Raw genomic sequence first — 19,329 nt, forward strand, 5'->3', positions numbered from 1 at the left:
CAGGAAAGCAGCATCATCAAGGACCATGCAGGAAAGCATCATCATCTGGGCCATGCTCTCTTCTCGCTGCTACCTGCTTAGGAAGTAGAGGAGCCTCAGGTCCCACACCACCAGGTTCAGGAACAGTTCTTACCCTACAACCATCAGGCTCTTGAACCAGAGTGGATAACTTCACCCACCTCAACTCTGAACTGATTCCATAACTTTTGGACTCGCTCTCAAAGACTTTACAACTCGTGTTGTCAGTATTATTTGCTCAATTTGTCTTCTTTTGCACATTAGTTACAGTATTTGTCAGTCTTTATTTACCCATACCCTTTCATAAATTTCATTGCATTTTATTTTCCTGTAAATACCTGCAAGAAAATGAATCTAAAGATACTATGTGATGACATGTATGTACACTTCGATAATAAATTTACTTTGATTTTGAACTGAACTCATTAATCCTTTCTTCTGAAACTATGTCCCGTGGATTTGGGAGATTGCCCACTGGGGAAAAAACCCATACTAACAATGAATCACCTCTCCCTCTTTTGTACTCATTAATGAGTAGTTGCCCAACATTTCATTTGACAGCCCCTCCATCACTGGAACTAATTTTGTCTGCACATCTCCAAAGCAAGTACAATCTTCCTAATGGACACCAAAACTGTACACAGTAGTCTAGGTCTGGTCTCATCAAAATGTCATTACTTCCATATTCTACACGGGCAGACTATTATTTAAATGGGGAAAGAATTCAAAGTTCTGATATGCAACGGGACTTGGGAGTCCTCGTACAGCATACCCTTAAAGTTACCCTCCAGGTTGAGTCAGTAGTGAAGAAGGCGAATGCAATGTTGGCATTCATTTCTAGAGGAATAGAGTATAGGAGCAGGGATGTGATGTTGAGGCTCTATAAGGCGCTGGTGAGACCTCACTTGGAGTACTGTGGGCAGTTTTGGTCTCCTTATTTAAGAAAGGATGTGCTGACGTTGGAGAGGGTACAGAGAAGATTCACTAGAATGATTCTGGGAATGAGAGGGTTAACATATGAGGAATGTTTGTCCGCTCTTGGACTGTATTCCTTGCAGTTTAGAAGAATGGGGGGAGACCTCATAGAAACATTTCGAATGTTGAAAGGCATGGACAGAGTGGATGTGGCAAAGTTGTTTCCCATGATGGGGGAGTCTAGTACGAGAGGGCATGACTTAAGGATTGAAGGGCGCCCATTCAGAACAGAAATGCGAAGAAATTTTTTTAGTCAGAGGGTGGTGAATCTATGGAATTTGTTGCCACGGGCAGCAGTGGAGGCTAAGTCCTTGGGTGTATTTAAGGAAGAGATTGATAGGTATCTGAGTAGCCAGGGCATCAAAGGTTATGGTGAGAAGGCGGGGGAGTGGGACTAAATAGGAGAATGGATCAGCTCATGATAAAATGGCGGAGCAGACTCGATGGGCTGAATGGCCTACTTCTGCTCCTTTGTCATATGGTCTTATGGTCTTACACTCATTGCAGTAGAAGTCAACATTCCCATTGATTGCTGTGACTAATTTCTAGTTTCTAGTTCCTAGTTCTGGTCACTCTTTCTCATTATTACTTTTAGGCAATTTTTAAATTGGGCTGGCCTACAGATAATGAACACTGGCCTGAACTGAACTGGAAAATTCCTGCAACACACACAAAATGCAGGAGGAACTCAGCAGGCCAGGAAAAAAGTACTGCCGATGTTTCGGGCCGAAACCCTTCGGCAGGACTGGAGGAAAAATGCTGAGGAGTAGATTTGAAAGGTGGAGGGAGGGGAGAGAGAAACACCAGGCAATAGGTAAAACTTGAAGGGGGAGGGAGGGATGAAGCAAAGAACTAGGAAGTTGATCGGTGAAAGAGACAGAAGGCTATGGAAGAAAGAAGAAAGAAGAAAGGGGAAGGGCAGCACCAGACGGAGGTGATGGGAGGGCAAGGTGATAACATAAGAGAGGGACAAGGGTTTGAGAAATGATGGAGGGGGTGTGGAGGCATTACTGGAAGTTTGAGAAGTTGATGTTCATGCCATCAGGTTGGAGACTGCCCAAATGTTCCTCCAACTTAGTGTGGCCTTGTCACGGCAGTGGAGGAGGCCATGGATGGACATATCAGAATGGGATTGGGAAGTGGAAGTGAAATGGGTGGCCACTGGGAGATGCCGCTTGTTCTGGCGGATGGAGCATAGCTGCTCGGTGAAGAGGTTTCCCAATCTATGTTGTGTCTCACCAACAAAATTAGTTATGCACTCCTTGGCATGCATCACCATCAAGTGGATTTTGCAGACAAATGTACATCGCCTTCTTAATGTGGCACTGTCTTCTTAAAAAAAAGACATGGCTCCTTTTGTTTTAGCAAGTTTATCCAATTAACTAACAATCCAAACTGATAGTTTTAGATTCAATTCCTAATGTGTGCTGTTAGTTGGTAAAGGAAGGACTAACATATCTAAAAAGCATCTTTCAACGTCGCCGAACATGCCAAAGTGTTTTATAATCAAAATACTTTATCATGTACAACCGATTTGTGAAAAGCAAGCTTCCACAAAGAAAGCTGAAATCATTGACAGGGTCATCCAATTTTAGAGCTAATGAATCAGCCATACTGGAATGGTGGAGCAAACTCAATGTGCTGAATGGCCTAATTCTGCTCCTGTGACTTATAGCCTTATGCTAGTCAGCCATTGCCCTACCCATGTCAGCATTTTATCCCCAGCCCTGTTAATTTTTATGTAATGATATTTTATGTGGCACCTTCGAGAGATTGGATTCATACTCTACATCTTACTTTGAGCCCCTTGGATGCAGGCCATCAGGTCTTGGAAACTCATCAAATTTTATTGGCTTGCCAAGAACTTTTTGTTCTAATTATAAAAATTGCTTTAAATTCTTCCCTCATATAGCCTTGTGATTAATCACAAAGACCAATTATTTAGAATCTTTGCTATTTTTCCATTTGCCCTTAATTAATTCCCCAGTCTCATTCTCTAGGGGTCAAAGTTTATTTTAGCGAACCTCTCCTTCCTTCATGTGTGCCTGTAGAAGTTCTGCCTGTTTTTAATACAATTAGGACTGCTCTTGTACTGGGTCTACTCCCTCAATGCCAATGGATATGCACCCATGAAACAATTTGGAAATTAAGTTGCTGAAATAAAATCATGACTCTGAAGACATAGTTCAGCGCTGAAATATTTATTCACAACAATGTACTTTAAGCATCCTGCTGTGCATAGATACAGATTATTACACATATGCTTTATTCTACTACTGTTACAATGTTTGACAAACATTTTTAAAATTGATTTTTGGGAAAATTAGGACGCACAATGATCAAGAAAATTATGAAATCCATCAAGTAAACTTAACCGTTGCCACCTCTTTCACAATAATACACGTGGCGAAGTAACATTTGTTTAGGAAAACAAATCAGGGTCATTTAGCGACTCAGGAAGTTAAAAATGATTTCAAAATTGTCTTTTTGTTCTTATGCCAGCTTTGCAGTGTGTATTTTAGAACCTCGGCAATGGGCGAAAGAGACTGAAAGTGAGGCAGTACCCAAACTTCCGCCCACACCCCACCAAAGCACAATAGTTCCCAACCCTTGAAACTTTTGTGGCTCTGGAGTAGCAGGTTTTCTGACTTGTTGCATGTTACTCCAAGTATGTCAATATTTTACTTGATTTCATTTTTTGAATACATTACACAGTAATGAAAGACGTTTTCCAGTGAACCCAGCGAGTTAAAGAGGTGGGAAATGTACCAGCAGTCTGGACCCTTACTCCACCTATGTTTTTGACCCCCTGGTTCTGCTCGCACAGTCAACCCACAGGTTTTCCAAAACAGTTAGATGCCAGATTATTGAAGTTCTGAGCCCCCCAAAACTGATCAAACTTAAATTGCTACGGATCCCCCATTCAACAAATGGCTGAACTAATCTCAAACACCAGTGCACCAAGTTTCATTCTATGTAAATATCTTTCGTGAAATTAAATATCTTTCCAATTTATGACAGATATCATCCACAAAGTTGTACTGCTGTGCAAGGAACAACACTGATACACAAAGCTGAGAAACAATGTGTGTATAGAAGCTACTGCATAACATCCCACGTCTAGTGTCTTGTAATGTTCTTTACATTTCTTGGTGATGTCCTCCGGCTTCTTCTGCAAGTCAAATCATTTCTGCCAACTTTGCTTCTGCTTGCTAAAGCCGCCTACATTTTGCAAAAACAAGATCAAAGGGTACAACTGGCATTTGGGTGGCAGGGTGGAGATAACATCTCTACCAAAGGAGGCGTAAGGCACTCCCTCCCTCCGCCAGCCCGCAGATCACTTTGGGAAAGGTGTAGCACCTGCTTAGGCCCTCATCAGGGTCATGTGAAGTCATGGTAGCAGGTGGTGGATGGCCGTATGAGCAGCTGGTGCACATCACAAGTCCTGGTTATGCAACCACTGACACCAGGCAGACAATCTCCGAGGAGTATTGACAATGGCTGTGGTCACCAGTCTTTTACAGCGTGGAATAGGCCCTTCTAGCCGTGCTGCCAGGCAACCCCTGATTTAATCCGAGCCTATTCATGGGACAATTTACAATGATCTACCAACCAGTATGTCTTTGGGCTGTGGGAGGAAACTAGAGCACCCAGAGGAAACCCACCCAGTCACGGGGAGAACAGACAAATGGCATTGAACCCATGTCACCAGTACTGTAAGGCATTGTGCTAAACATTATGCTACCATGCCTCCCTCTTAATCCCCAGAAGGCAACAAACCACTTCTGCAGAAAAATTTGCCAAGAACAATCACGGTCATGGAAGGACCATGATTGCCCACGTCATATGACGTGGCACATAATGAATGAATGAACAACTGGCATTATTCCAATGAAAAGAATCCAAGCTAATATTGTTACCGCTGTTTGCTATACTGAATCCCAAGGTGGTTAGTTTTATAGAAACTACATATTCAGTGATAGTAAAGACAGGTAACCCACCATGATAAATCACTGCAGTGCTATGTACACAGAAATGCAAGGCTTGGAACATCCTGAGTGCTTAGACACATTACCAGCGTGGCAGACGGAGCACAGCCACAGTGGAAGAGGATGGTGAGCTTGAGTGACTTATTCTGTCTTTATGCTCATATGTAAACTACGCATCTCGATTCAGTACATTGCCCGTCCTGCACCTCGTGGAGGTAGCGGCAGCCAGGACAAAAACAAATGGAAAGATGCAACTCAAATTGAATTATTGGTTGAGTCTGAGCAGGAGATCTTAGGGAAATATTAGCCCTTCCTCTCTAGCTGCTTTTCACTATTCTGTCAACCCCAGCTGTTTCAGATAATTTAAAGCGCACACTGAGATAAATTTTTATCACTAGGCAGAAGACTCCCCCACCCTCCATGTCCTTCCTGTAGTAAATTGCTTTGATCTTGATAAATGCCAATTTTTGCAAAATTCTAGCCAGCCCCAAGAGCTGCCATTGCATTAGTGTTTCAAAATTCATCCTTAACATCTGAGTAATTAAAAAACAATCGAATTAACAGAGAAATCTATTACTTTTTTGGAGGTATATAAAGAGACTTAAAAGTGCCAAATTTCCAATCCATTTACCTCATGTACTGTGATCACAATTACTGATTGAACATTGTTAACGTTTAACATTGCAAATTGCTTTGTTAACTGCCACAATGCAGCTTTTATGACCAACTGTAATGTGGCTTCATTGCATGAAATTCTGAACTCTCTCTATCTCATTCACCACTAATGAAAAATGTCAATACAGTACATGAGAAATTAACAGTGGTGATGATATAAAAAGCAGAATAGAAGAAATGAGTTGTAAGTGGGTTAAAAACAATGGAGCAGAGACATTGAATAAATGTTGCAGTTAGAAAGAGGGTGGTCAGCAGCGATGAAAAGTGATAACTTATTATAAATAAAAGTCAGAGCAAAGCAGCTGCAGTTGCATCAGCATTCACAGTGAGACAATGACAGCACTGAACATTGAATCAGCAAAGGAGGAGTCACCAAAATACACGTGAGCGAAACAGCACAGAATAATGGCAGTAAAAAGTTCCTGCAATACTGTGTGTGTGTGTGTGGGAGGGAGGAAAGGGGCTTCTTTTTATGTTTTGTTGCTTGTTGTGTTCTGTGTTGTTCTGCCGAGCATAGTGGACATGCTATGTTGGCACCGGAATGTGTGGCGGCTTGTGGGCTGCCCCCAGTACATCCCCAGGTGTGTTGGTTGTGAACGCACTTCACTGTATGTTTCTATACATTAAGGTTAGGGTTAGGGATAAATAAGTCTGAACCTGAAACTGAACACAATAGTTTCTACCCCAAATCTAAACAGAGGCAGGAAAATGCCTTTGGGTATTACTTATATGGGGTTTGACAAAGTCCCTCAAAGATATTAATAGGTAAAGCTGAAACCCCTAAATACGAAGAAAAGTTATAAATCTTGTTAGTAGGAACAAGGTAAAGATAAAGGGTAGATATCCAAATAGAAAAGATGTGGCTATTTGGGGTTCCAGAGTGATCTGTTAAGACCTCAGCTGATCAATCTGCTTCAACTGATGACTTTTAGGGAAGCAAATCCCTGTCCAATCTTGCTTTGGTGTGGTTACTGATGGCAGCAAATTAATTTATTCTTTACCGTTTTCTCATAAGACATTTCACCACCATCTTAAGGGAAATTTGGGATAAGCAATAAACATGAGGTCTTAATGTGGATTCCACACGAATGAAAATGAAAAGGGAGTAAGAAAAACTCCCAGAATATTGCATTTCGAGGACTATACTACAAATATTCATCATTCCAATTTGAGCACCAAACAATAAAGACAGCAATTTTGTACACCACACTTTAGGAAGAACGTATTAACCTCTGAGGGAGCACAACATATATCTACCACAAAGATACTGGCCTGTGAGGATTAGGAGCTTGTAGGCCCAATGGCTTTAACAGACAAAGGTTAGGATTTGGTTAAAAGTTTAAAAATTTGAGCTAAGGCTTTCAAGATTAAGAGCAGAAAGTACTTTCAAAATCTCACAAATGGCAAATTAATTATTTTTAATATTCTAAGTGGTTGAGGCAGGTTCGATGTTGTCATTTAAAGATAAATTGGATAGCTATATGGACAGGAAAGGAATGGAGGGTTATGGGCTGAGTGCAGGTTGGTGGGACTAGGTGAGAGTAAGAGTTTGGCACGGACTAGAAGGGCTGAGATGGCCTGTTTCCATGCTGTAATTGTTATATCATTATATAATAACTTCCTTTCAAACAAAGGGATAGGGAGCGAAATGTGTAGACCAAGCAATGGTACAGGGTAAGCCATGATCTTAACAAGGAGTGGAGACAGGCTCAAAGGGTTAAGTGATCAACAGTAGTACTTGTGTATTTGCTTCCCTCTAACATGTTACATTAAGGATACAAGGAAAGGCCAACATTACCTAATTGTTATATGGAACTGCTCTATCTATAGTACAACCACATACACTGTACTTCTCAGTTAGCACAATACATGGAAGTTTATTACAGTTTTTGTTCCTTATCTAATGAAGGACATCATTGTCTGTACTAGGTTGCAATAAAAGTTCATGGAACAAGAAGTCCCAATATCAGAGATTGGGCCCATATTTTCTACAGTCTGCTGCAAAACAACAAATTTCACACCATATAGGTCAGTGGTAATAACCCTGATTCTGATTCAGTCTGGAAGACGAATCTGGTTGCCCAATTCAAATGCACACAAGTCCTAACAGGGCTTGACACAGTAAGCACCAAGAAGCTGTATACCCTGGTTTTAAATTCAGAATTGGGACCTTGGTCACAGAGTGAGCATTGAGAAAAGGACAATTTTAAAAAATATTTATTTATTGAGATATAGTGTGGAATAGGCCCTTCGAGCCACACCATCCAGCAACCCCTGGATTTAATCCTAGCCTAATCACAGGACAATTTACAATGACCAATTAACCTACCAACTGGTACGTCTTTGGACTGTGAGAGGAAACCGGAGCACCCGGAGGAAACCCACGTAGTCACGGGCAGAATGTACAAACTCCTTACAGGTCTTTCTGAGGTCCTTTGAAATTCTCTACCCTATGTGGTAAATGTATAGTTGGTTTATTTTCAAAAAGACGTCAAAATTTCATACCACATAATAAATAGATTATGGAGCTAAAACTGAGACATGCCTCAAGGAAGATTGGCTATGATTGTTCTGAACCACACAGCAAGTCCGAGGGGTACAGGGTTTGCAAATACTAATTCTTGTGTTCTTGGAATTAATATAATTCATTTCCACAATTTTTTTTGCAATTCCTTTGAATAACATATCACTATTAAAATAAGCATTGTTGACTCAAACTTATAAAAGCCAATAAAAAAAATGCAAGTATTGCACCATTGAAAAATACCGTAAAAAAAGGTGGAATAACTAATAAATTAAAATACAGAGATAAAGACATTGATAATATCTGGATTAATGAAGTAATGCAGGTTTCATTAAAAATACAATTACTGTACACATCTATATTTGTCATTCATTTTACAGTTACCTTAATTTTTTTTTTTTTTTTACTTGCAATAGAAGAACATTCCTTTTTCATATTAATTCCCAAAATGATATGTGCAACATTTATCTTTGGTCATACCATTTAGCAAACATGGCCATTGTAAACCAGTAATCAGAGATGATCAATAAAATTTGTTTACAGAGCAGGCAACCTCCATTGACAAGGGGGATACCTGAAACCATCAACCTGTGCTTAAGGACAATCTACGTGATCAACACTTTTGGATCACAACAATATTCATTTTCGCACACAAAATAACCTGCGTTACGAAATAAAATTAGCACCACTGAAATTACTCACACCACACAACAACCATGTATGATCCTGAAATTCAATCAGATTAATTTTGCATTTTCAAAAATATATTTACAAATCTCAATAAAAAAGTGACTTATATAGATTATACAGTTCATTAGTAACAGGGATAGTCCTGTTTTTAAATAAAAAATTGTTCTGTGTCATTATTTATTAATTGAGATGCAGTGCTGAATAGGCACTCCCGGCCTTTCGAGCTGTGTTGCCCAGCAACCCCTGACTTTACCCAAGCTTAATCATGGCAGAATTTATAATGACCAATTAACCTACCAACTGGTACGTATTTGGACTGTGAAAGGAAACTGGAACAGCCGGATGAAACACACATGGTCTTAGGGAGAACGTACAAACTCCTTACAGACACAGTGGCAGGAATTGAATCCGTAAAGCATTGTGCCATACCACTCAAAACATCCCAAAGCAGAAAATTTGTCAAAACATCAGTGAGACATTTTTGAAATGCATCATGCAAGGCAACACCAATTAATTTCTACAGCTTTTCATCTCTTGTTGCGTTAATTTGTAGTATCTACAATGCATTTAATGTACAAGACATCATTTTTCAGATAGGTCTGTTTCGGAGAGTCGAGTTTGGCCAATGGAAAAAACAAAGGGCAGCCACTGGCAATGTTCATCTCGCTCGCAGGTCGTTGAAATGAAGATGAATTAACATCTGGACGAAATGCATCAATTAAATGTTCCCGGCCATTCTGGTCCAAAAGCATGAACGTGACCTTGGAAGAGTACAATAAAAATAATCTACTATTAATACATACTAAAAATATCAGCAGCAAACAACAAATTCTAATTTTACAGGATTGAAGACCAAACTTGGAGGTGGAACAGATTTAGGTTGTAAAAGGGTTGCTGCACGAGTCAAAAACAGAACCTAACTGTACTTTCTGCATAAGTATTAAATTATATAAAATCCAAAATATTCTACTCAGCAGAAACATCACATTACAAGTACAGAACATTAAGTATTATTTTGATTAGAGGTTGAATGCAAGTTTCATTACTGGTGGTAGGCAAATGTTTCATCTCTAAAACATCAGCTTCAATTTCTTGTGTGTGCAAGTCCCTAAAGGATAACTTGCAGGTTGAGCTGGTGGTAAGGAAGGCAAATGCAATGTCATCAATCATTTCTAAAGGACTAGAATATAAAAGCAAGGATGTAATGCTGAGGCTTTAAAAGGTATTGGTTGGACTGTACGGAGCATTGTGAGAAGTTTTGGGCCCTTTATCTAAGAAAAGGTATGGTGGCGTTGGACAGGGTCCAGAGCAGGTTCACGAGAATGACTCCAGGAATTAAAGGGTTAATGTACGAGGAGTGTTTGATGGCTCTGGACCCTTACTCACTGGAGTTTAGAAGAATGTGGGGGGGGAGGGGAGGGTATTATTGAAACTCATTGAACATTGAAAGGCCTAGATAGAGTGGATGTGAAGAGGATGTTTCTTATAGTGGGGGAGACTAGAACCAGAGGGCACAGCCTCAAAATAGAGAGGCGTCCCTTTAGAACAGAAATGAGGAGGGATTTCTTTAGCCAGCTTGAATTCATTGCCGCAGATGGCTGTGGAGGCAAAGTCATTGGGCCTATTTAAAGCAGAAGTTGATAGGTTCTGATTAGTAAGGGCATCAAAGGTTATGGCAGGGAGGGGTGGGGGTGCAGTTGAGCAGGATAATGGGTCTGCCTTGATGGAATAGTGGCACTGATTCGATGGGCCAAGTGGGCTTATTCTGCTCCTATGCCTTATGGTCTAACACTCAGCATCTTTACCCAACAGTCCACTGAGGTATTCAACAAGTTACCAATACATAGTGCTGTTAAAAGAAACATTGGGAGTCTGGAACACATCTACAGATATGTCCAAAGTGAAAATGAAGCTGCTCTTTGTTTCACCATTCCTTCTACAATCATGACCAGTGACATGGGAAATCTGTTTTCAGTTTCTCTCTGCAGCAATTTCACTGCAGTCTGTATATCATTCAGGAAGTCTTCAGTGCAAGAGATGAGTTATTGTCATTCGGAAACTGGTAATTGCTGCAAGTATTGGTTGCCGTTAATTTTGAGGATATTACCGGATAAAACCAGGAGGGTAATGCTTTTACAGTGCCAGCAACCTGGGTTTAATTCCTGCCGTAGTCTCCAAGGGGTTTGTATGTTCTCCCCATGACCACGCATGTTTATCCAGGTGCTCTGGTTTCCTCCCACATTCCAAAGGCATTGGGGTTAATGGGTTAATTGGTCACACAGGTGTAATTGGCAGACATGGGAGCCCCTGGGCTGAAAGAGCCTGATATCCTGCTGTATCTCTAAACAATAAAATAAGTAAATAGTAAATGCACTCAACAAGGTTAGGAACCCTTCAGGAATCTACTGGCTACTGAATGACTCCTTTGACAGCAAAGTCTTTGAATAATCATGAACAATTTGTAAACAGGTTGATCAACGGCAGGTCACTGTGGACCGTAACCATAGCCTCTCTTGCAAGTGCATCATTAAACTAAATCTGTCCAAAATAAATCGCAATAAAGCCAATGTATGATTGCAGTGTATTCAGACAAATGATAATAAATCTCCAAATGACCTGAAGGGTTGGGAAGGGGGTTATGAGCTTTGGAAAAGGTAGCTTCATCAAAGCATTTTCCAAAGCCAATGGTGAATGACAATTCTCCTGGCCCGTAGGAATGTACTCAAGATCATGGGAAAGCAATTAAATAATATCGATACCAGTAAGTGGAACAGAAAATGATGATGCAAGTTCTACGCCTACAGAATATTATATTATTTATTAAATATTCTGTATTGGAAGAGTAGGAAAAAAAACTGGTTTGCAATGAAGAAATCTGAATGATAAAAAGATCATTGGCACGCAAAATATTCCGTGACTGCCAAGGGACACAGGTGACTATTGAATTTTGGTCTTACATGTTAGAAATCGGTGTGAATTTATTTCATACCTTTTGCTTAAATGGCCAATGAAGCAAGGCATCATAATCTCCCTTCATGATAACAAAGAACAAGGAGATGTGAGTCCCTCGACCAGCTCCATCTCCATTTAAATATATTCTCATTCGCACTTTATAGCCGTATCGGCTGGTGTAGAATCCTGCAAATAAAGATTCAGCAGCTTGTTCAAAAACACATAAAGTTGTTCTGTGGACATTAATTTTAAGATTAGCTGTAACAAAATTCCTCATAAATTTCATACTGAAAATACAAGTTATTTCTGTGCATAGCTGTCATCCCCAATGTATCAACAAGTGCCCAGATACTGCAAGTACTCCTTTCAAAAGGCTATTTGAAATCAACCCATTTTTACTAACTATTTTCATCTATAGTGAAACTGTGGGAATGAAAGATCAGACTAGAGAAGTGCAGGGAGTGACAGCATCAGGCCCCTTACTAATTAAATTGTACTAGGGAGCCAATCTGCCCTTAAGACTGGTGGTATGCGATTTCAGGCATTTGAATCCCCTCAACAATGGACAAGCATTGTGGGCCTAAGCCATGCAGGATGAGGAACCCCCTGATGCTGGTGAAAATGCAAAGGACATTTCAAATGCACCTCGCCTAAAATGACTAGAATTAAATAACATCAGTCAAACTGTAAGGCACAAACCAGTCACGAACAATGAGGAGAAGATGAGATATCAAAATATCAAAGCGGTGACTAATACCTCAAATGTGGTGAATGAGATCAATTCAATGATAACATACGGCAAAAGATACAACAAGTCTGGTTCGTGCAACTTCAACGGGGGAAGGACACATTCAAATCGTCCGTTAGATTTTCTTGTGAAGATTAGAGGGGGAATTAACCATTTGCATATTAAGAAGTCATCTGGCCCTATTCTCCTGGTTCAGAGGGCATGTGCTATAATGCAAGGCTGGACAAACTTGGGTTGTTTTCTCCGGACTGGCAGGGGCTGAGGGAAGATCTGATTTAGGTTTATAAGATTATGAGAGGCATAGAGAGAGAGGACAGGGAGTATCTTTTCCCCAGGGTAGAAATGTCTAATACCAGAAGGCATGCATTGAAGGTGAGAGGGGGCAGGTTTAAAGGGGGTGTGAGGGTTAAGTTTTTTTACTCAGAGTGGTGGATGCCTGGAATGCACTGCCCAACATGGTGGTAGAGGCGAGTACATTAGAGTCTACTAAGCAAAGGTTATATAGGCACATGAATATGAAGAAGATGGAGGGATATGGACATTGTGTAATTGTGATTAATTTTTGGGAGTTTTGGACTGGTTCAGCACAACACTGTGGGCTGATGGGCCAGTTCCTGTGCTGTATTGTTCTATATTCTCTGATCTGTAAGAACTATGCCCATATGCTCTGAAGAAAATAATTGTACTGGAAAGTAGAGTGCTAAAAAAACAAGGCTGCATTTGGCAAGATGACAAGATGTAAAAGTTACTAAAGTGATTGTATTGGGGTTATTGTATTATTTATAAAATTTGCTGAAGGACTAGGTTCAGAATTTTGTTTGTGTCTCAAGTTGCATGCACTGCCCAACGATGTTGTTCAAAAGCAGAATAATTCAGCTTGGCTCCGTCAATGGGCAACAAGATGTTAGGATCACTGTTAAGTCGTTGTATTAGGCAGCACAAATAAAAATACTAAGTACATGGTGCTTATGGTACAGAACATAAATGAGATGTGCAAGTCGGGGGGAATTGATCACTGACACAAGGCAGCCAAAACAAAGCAAATATTATCTGGAGCTGAGTAAGAAAGGAGGAGGAATTAACCATTTGCATGACTAAGAAGTCAAAGGAGGTGAGGTGGAAGTTCTGTTTATCTTTGCTAAAATGCTGTCTGGAGTAAAATGATCTGCTTTGGTCTTTGTGGTACAAAAATGTTGCTGGGATATTGGTTAAAAAAGTTCTATTTATCTTTGCTAAGACGCTGTCTGGAGTAAGACAATCTTTTTTGGACTTTGTGGTACAGAAAATGTTGTTGGAATATTGGTTTAAAAAACCCAATGAAGTTATCCACGCTGGTTCAGGAGCCTAATGGTAGAAGGTTAACAATTGCTCCTGAACCTGGTGATATAGGAGCTAAGGCTCCCGTAGCTCCTTCATGATGGCAGCAGTGAGAAGAGAACATGGTTTGAATGGTGGAGGTCCTTAATGATGGATGCTGTTTTGCTGTGGCAGCACTCCTTGTAGAGAGTGGGGAGGGCGTTTCCTATGATGGACTGGGCTGGATCCAACACTTTTTAAGCAGGCTTTTCTGTTCTTGGGCATTGGTATTTCCACACCAGGCCATGATGCAACCAGCCTGGTACGGGAACACCAATGCGCAAGTATTTTTACAACAACACTAAAGAAAGGTGAATTTATATACCCAGCTCTGTGACACTGAAAGATCTGCTTAAAAGTGAGAGGAGAGATTGATTAGATTGTCATAGTATTACTTCAAAAACAGAGCAGATGTTTTACTTTTAAAGTACCTGGGGAGTAAAGACTTGTCGTTCGCCCTGAAATGGCCTCCTGCCTTTTTCTCCCAATATCAGTAATTTTCCAGATAAATATTCCATCGTAAGTAATCTGCTCCAAAGTAAGCAGCTGCATACGGAATTCATTGATAACCATGTCCTTCAAAGCCAAAAGGTGCTGCTGTTCAGAAACCTAGAAATGTGTTTAAAATGTCAGACAGGTTATAAGCAACTGGAATTTTATCTATATCACTGCATCGCTAGTTACTGAGTGAATCAGCCATCAGTTCTGATTAATCAGAGATCAGAGAGATTCTCTTGCTCTGGGCTCAGGTCAAGTAGGGGCATGACGAGCCGAAGTCAAGGATCAACTTTTTTGTGCTACATACATTTGCATGTATTAGGAATTTGCTGTGCTATGTTAATGTGACATGCAACAGGTAAAAACAACACAACAATTATAATAAGTACAGTTAGAGGTTAATGTATGGATATGGCATGTACATAAATACTAGCATGCAACTACAATGCAAACAGCATTATAGAACGTGGTTTACAATTGTTTGCTGTGCAGTGCAGCAATAGAGGGGTGGGATAACTAGAATGGTTGATCAGATTAACTGCCTTGGGGGGCGGGGGGTGGAGGGAGGGAGGAGAGGAACTTTTAAAATGGTGTGAAGATTTTGTTTCGATAGCTCTGGAGTGCTTTCCAGAAGGGAGCTTTTGGAAAAGGCAGTTTGCAGGGTAGGTACAGTCTACAATAATTTTTCCTGCTACCACACGTTACTTTATCACCAGCCATAAATTTATCTTGTTAATAACAGCTGGCATGACAGCAACTGAATATGTTCTGTCACTTATTTATGATTCAGTAAACCCATGGGAATCTCATCATGGGTGTTCTGTGTTATTTAGTACGTTGGATGCTCGAAATCTTTGGCAATGCTCTTTATAAAAAGTCACTTAAGACTGTAGAACTGTTAACGATATAAAGAGCCTGGATAGTTGTGATCTGCGCTTTGATTGGAGATCCTTTCATGAAGCTCATTAATTGTGCTCAAATAAAAACAGAACACTTGGTACGTTATTGAAACACTGTACACTATTGGATTAACTGAAGAATAATGATACCAATGTCTCCAAATATCATATACTTTAGTATCCAAAAATGATACAAATAAAACAAATCTAATATTAAAGAAGAGAACGCAAAAAAGTTATGACTAATCTGCAAGTAGCTAGTTAGAACAAAGCTCTTAAAACTTAAACAATTAGACGGTTAACAGAACCAAGAGGGAGGGACACTCTTTTGCACCTATTAATGAGCCTTAAGATTTTCAAATAAATGGTGTGCTTTCTACAACATACAGAAAACAGCATGGAAATACCTAATAAAGTACTTTACCTTGTGTTCCAAGGCTTTAATGGCATCTTGATCAATCTTGTTTTGTCTCTCAAATGCAACCATAGTAGTATGAGTCTTTTCGACTTCTCTGTTTAAAACGGTCACAATATTTTCAAATGTCTGGATTTTTCGTTCAAGAGCATCAATTTTATTTTGGCACCCGGCTAATACTTGACCAGAGTACAATGGTGCCTGACAATCCGAACTATTATTAGAACCAGAAGCTCCTTCAAATTGATCAGTTTCTAAGTCTCCATTTGATTCCACAGCAACCTGGCTGCGTAAAGTGAGTAACGAACTTTTGTATGACAAAGACAACATATTCTTCTCAATTTCTTGGATTCTGAGCTGCAGCTGAGTAACCACTGAGGGGACAGCAATTACTGATGCGTCTTCATCATTGCTGGCATCGCCGGAATTTTGCAGGCAGTTGGCTTTTATGGTATCGACAAACTGAAGTAACAATGCAAGATGTGCGACAGCTGAATTGTTTTCGTGATCCTTGAGACGCTCTTTGCCACCCTTTGTTAATAAATACATATAGTTAAAAACTGCAAATTGAATAGGGTAAAGTTTAAAATAGTTTTCAAGTTATAACTGATAGAGCAGTACTCATGTGATTCTTGGAAAAGTTCATTAAAAGCAGCATACTAAATAATCCCCAAGGGCAGACATATTGACGTTGGATGTTCAAGTTACAGTATTCACCAGCCATTGACTCCAACCTCCACTCCTCTCTAGCAAAGCCAGAATGAGGGTTTAAATCTGTCTCCCCCTGGCCTAGAAGGACCAGGAAATTCTGCTGTTGGTCTGGGGGGTGGGGGGGAGATAATCATGTGACCAGACCATAGTTATTATTTCATGTGCAGAATTGGAACATTTTAAACAGGGATTCTAACATCCTACAATAAATGCCTTAGTTAAACCCATAGACCAGTGACCACATGCTCCAATGAATATAAAAGAATAATAACCTCTCCACTAGTGGTGTTGCCTGTGTAGGGTGTAGTGTACCAGCTCCCATTAAACCAGCCATTAGTTTAGGATCCTTCAAACTGTCCCTCTGGTCTTTTGGAGCCACTCTGCTGTCTACAAACTGATGTAATGGTGTGAGTGAAAATAAATGAAATTGTTTGGAATGCCTGTGTCTAGAATCTTTATTTTTTTTATGAGTTATAAACCAGTAGAGCACATTAACTGAAGAGATTGCTTTGATCAGCCAAGCTAGTGATTGTTTCACTGTTGGGGTGTGTAAATGGTGAACTTCCAATAACTGCAAAATGAGGCGGAGTGACTAACCGGGCAAAGGGGCAAGGTTAGCATGAGAATTAGCATTGCCAACCTGTTCTATTACTGCAATATCTGTAAGGCAGGTTATAGATTTCTACATTACATGCAATAGCTGGACACAGAATGACATTAAAAAAAGTTAGTTATATCCTTCCTGTAAGGCAGCCAGGCACATTATACCAAAGAAAGACGAGCCCCGTATTATAAAAATAGGTATACTGTGAAGATCGCAGGGAATAAAAACAAAAATATTCATAAACTAGAGTTCTGTGGGGTTATATATCCAGTTACAGGAGGCCAAAGTAGTAAGATATTTTTCCTACTATTTCTTTTTCCTATTATTACATCGTAGAAATGTTATAAAATAGAAGGAAAACTAGGCATTTTATTAATAGTTCTGCTTTAAAATTCACGGGGAATTCAAAAAAGAAATATCAGATTCTTAAAAAGTCTATGAAAAATAAGTCATTCATACATTCTACAAATTATTTTAATGCTGCAGGTTAAATTTTCCTACAAGGGTTATAAAAGATAACCTATGATATCAATCTCTGACAAGTCCATTTTCACTTTCAGATCATGTATTTCATTTCAGTAACCAATTATCTTGATTAAGAACAAGCACAAGAACATAAGAAATAGGAGCAGGAGTAAGGCCATCCGGCCCATCGAGCCTGCCCTGCCATTCAATAAGATCATGGCTGATCTGTCCGTAAACTCAGCTCCAGCTACCTGCCTTTTCCCCATAGCCCGTAATTCCCTTACTATGTAAAAATCTATCTAACTGTATCTTAAATATATTTTAGTGAAGAAGGCCCAACTGCTTCCCCGGGCAGAGAATTCTACAGATTCACCATTCCCTGGGAAAAACAGTTTCTCCTCATCTCCGTCCTAAATCTTCTCCCCTGAATCTTGAGGCAATGTCCCCTAGTTCTAGTCTCACCTACCAATGGAAACAACTTTCCTACTTCTATCTTATCTATCCCTTTCAAAATTTTGTATGTTTCTATAAGATGCCCTCTCATTCTTCTGAACTCCAGAGAGTACAGTCCCAGGCGACTCAATCTCTCCTCATAGGTTAACCCCTTCATCCCTGGAATCAACCTGGTGAACCTCCTCTGCACTGCCTCCAAAACTAGTATATCCTTCCTCAAGAATGGAGACCAGAACTGCATACAGTACTCTAGCTGCGGCCTCACCAGTACCCTGTATAATTGCAGCATGATCTCCCTGCTCTTGAATTCAATCCCTCTAGCAATGAAGGCCAACATTCCGTCTGCCTTCTTAGTAACCTGTTATACCTGCAAGCCAACTTTTTGCGATTCATGAACAAGCACTCCCAAGTCCCTCTGCACAACAGCATGCTGCAATCTTTCACTATTTAAATAATAATCTGCTCTTCTATTATTCCTCCAAAGTGGATGATCTTGCATTTACCAACATTGTATTCCATCTGCCAGACCTTGCTCAGCTGCGGCAGTGTGTTTGTCCTTGAACAAGGCACTTAATCACACATTGCTCTGGTGTCTGTGCGAGGAGTGGCGCTCCACACAGACTTCCAATATGCACCTTGTAAGGCATGAAAATGCCCGACGCAGGCCTCTCATGGTCTGAGTCGACGTTCCCTCCCCCTGCCAGACCTTGGCCCACTCACTTAACCTATCTATATCCCTCTGCAGACTCTCCATATCCTCTGTACAATTTGCTTTTCTACTCAGTTTAGTGTCATCAGCAAATTTTGCTATGCTACACTCAGTCCCCTCTTCCAAATTATCAATGTAAATGGTAAACAGTTGCGGGCCTAGCTCCGACCCCTGTAGCACCCCACTCACCACTGACTGCCAACTGGAGAAACACCCAGTTATACCAACTCTCTGCCTTCTATCGGTTAATCAATATTTTGTGTATTGTATTTTGTAATTACACAAATTAGTTCACTCCATTTTAAACCCAACATCATTGAAAATGTAGTCTTCACAGCATGTGAAATGTTATCAGAAGTACCAATTTTTTTCCAAATTCTAAATGGACCACGTGAAAACATTTTCACCTTTAGTTTGAACATGAATCTATAACTCATGCTCTCAGTATTTTTAGTATTATTTATTTTTTTCTTAGTTGCGTGATTTATCTTCTTTTGCACATTGGTTGTCATTCTTTGTTATTTATAGATCTTCATAAATTCTACTTATTTCTTTATTTTTTTGTAAATGCCTGCAAGGTAGTGTATGAAGGCATATACATACTTTGATGATAAATTTACTTTCAACTTTGAAATCCCGTGAAGGAGA

The 19,329-nt window shown here is 40.0% G+C and overlaps 1 protein-coding gene across 1 annotated transcript in view; it reads right to left on the reverse strand.

Annotated features, from left to right (window-relative positions):
- Positions 1–3,173: 3,173 nt before the first annotated feature.
- traf1 (TNF receptor-associated factor 1) overlaps positions 3,174–19,329 on the reverse strand; it is a 59,014-nt gene continuing 42,858 nt past the window's right edge. Inside the window, exons 8-11 of the mRNA XM_063073452.1 lie at positions 15,749–16,270; positions 14,359–14,536; positions 11,861–12,009; positions 3,174–9,632 (exon numbers count right to left, since the gene is read on the reverse strand). Coding sequence (XP_062929522.1) covers positions 9,414–9,632; positions 11,861–12,009; positions 14,359–14,536; positions 15,749–16,270 — 1,068 coding nt within the window. The 3' untranslated portion in view covers positions 3,174–9,413. The remainder of the gene's footprint in view (positions 9,633–11,860; positions 12,010–14,358; positions 14,537–15,748; positions 16,271–19,329) is intronic.

The sequence above is a fragment of the Mobula hypostoma genome, chromosome 21, assembly GCF_963921235.1.
Source record: "Mobula hypostoma chromosome 21, sMobHyp1.1, whole genome shotgun sequence".
NCBI classification, from domain to species: Eukaryota; Metazoa; Chordata; class Chondrichthyes; order Myliobatiformes; family Myliobatidae; genus Mobula; species Mobula hypostoma.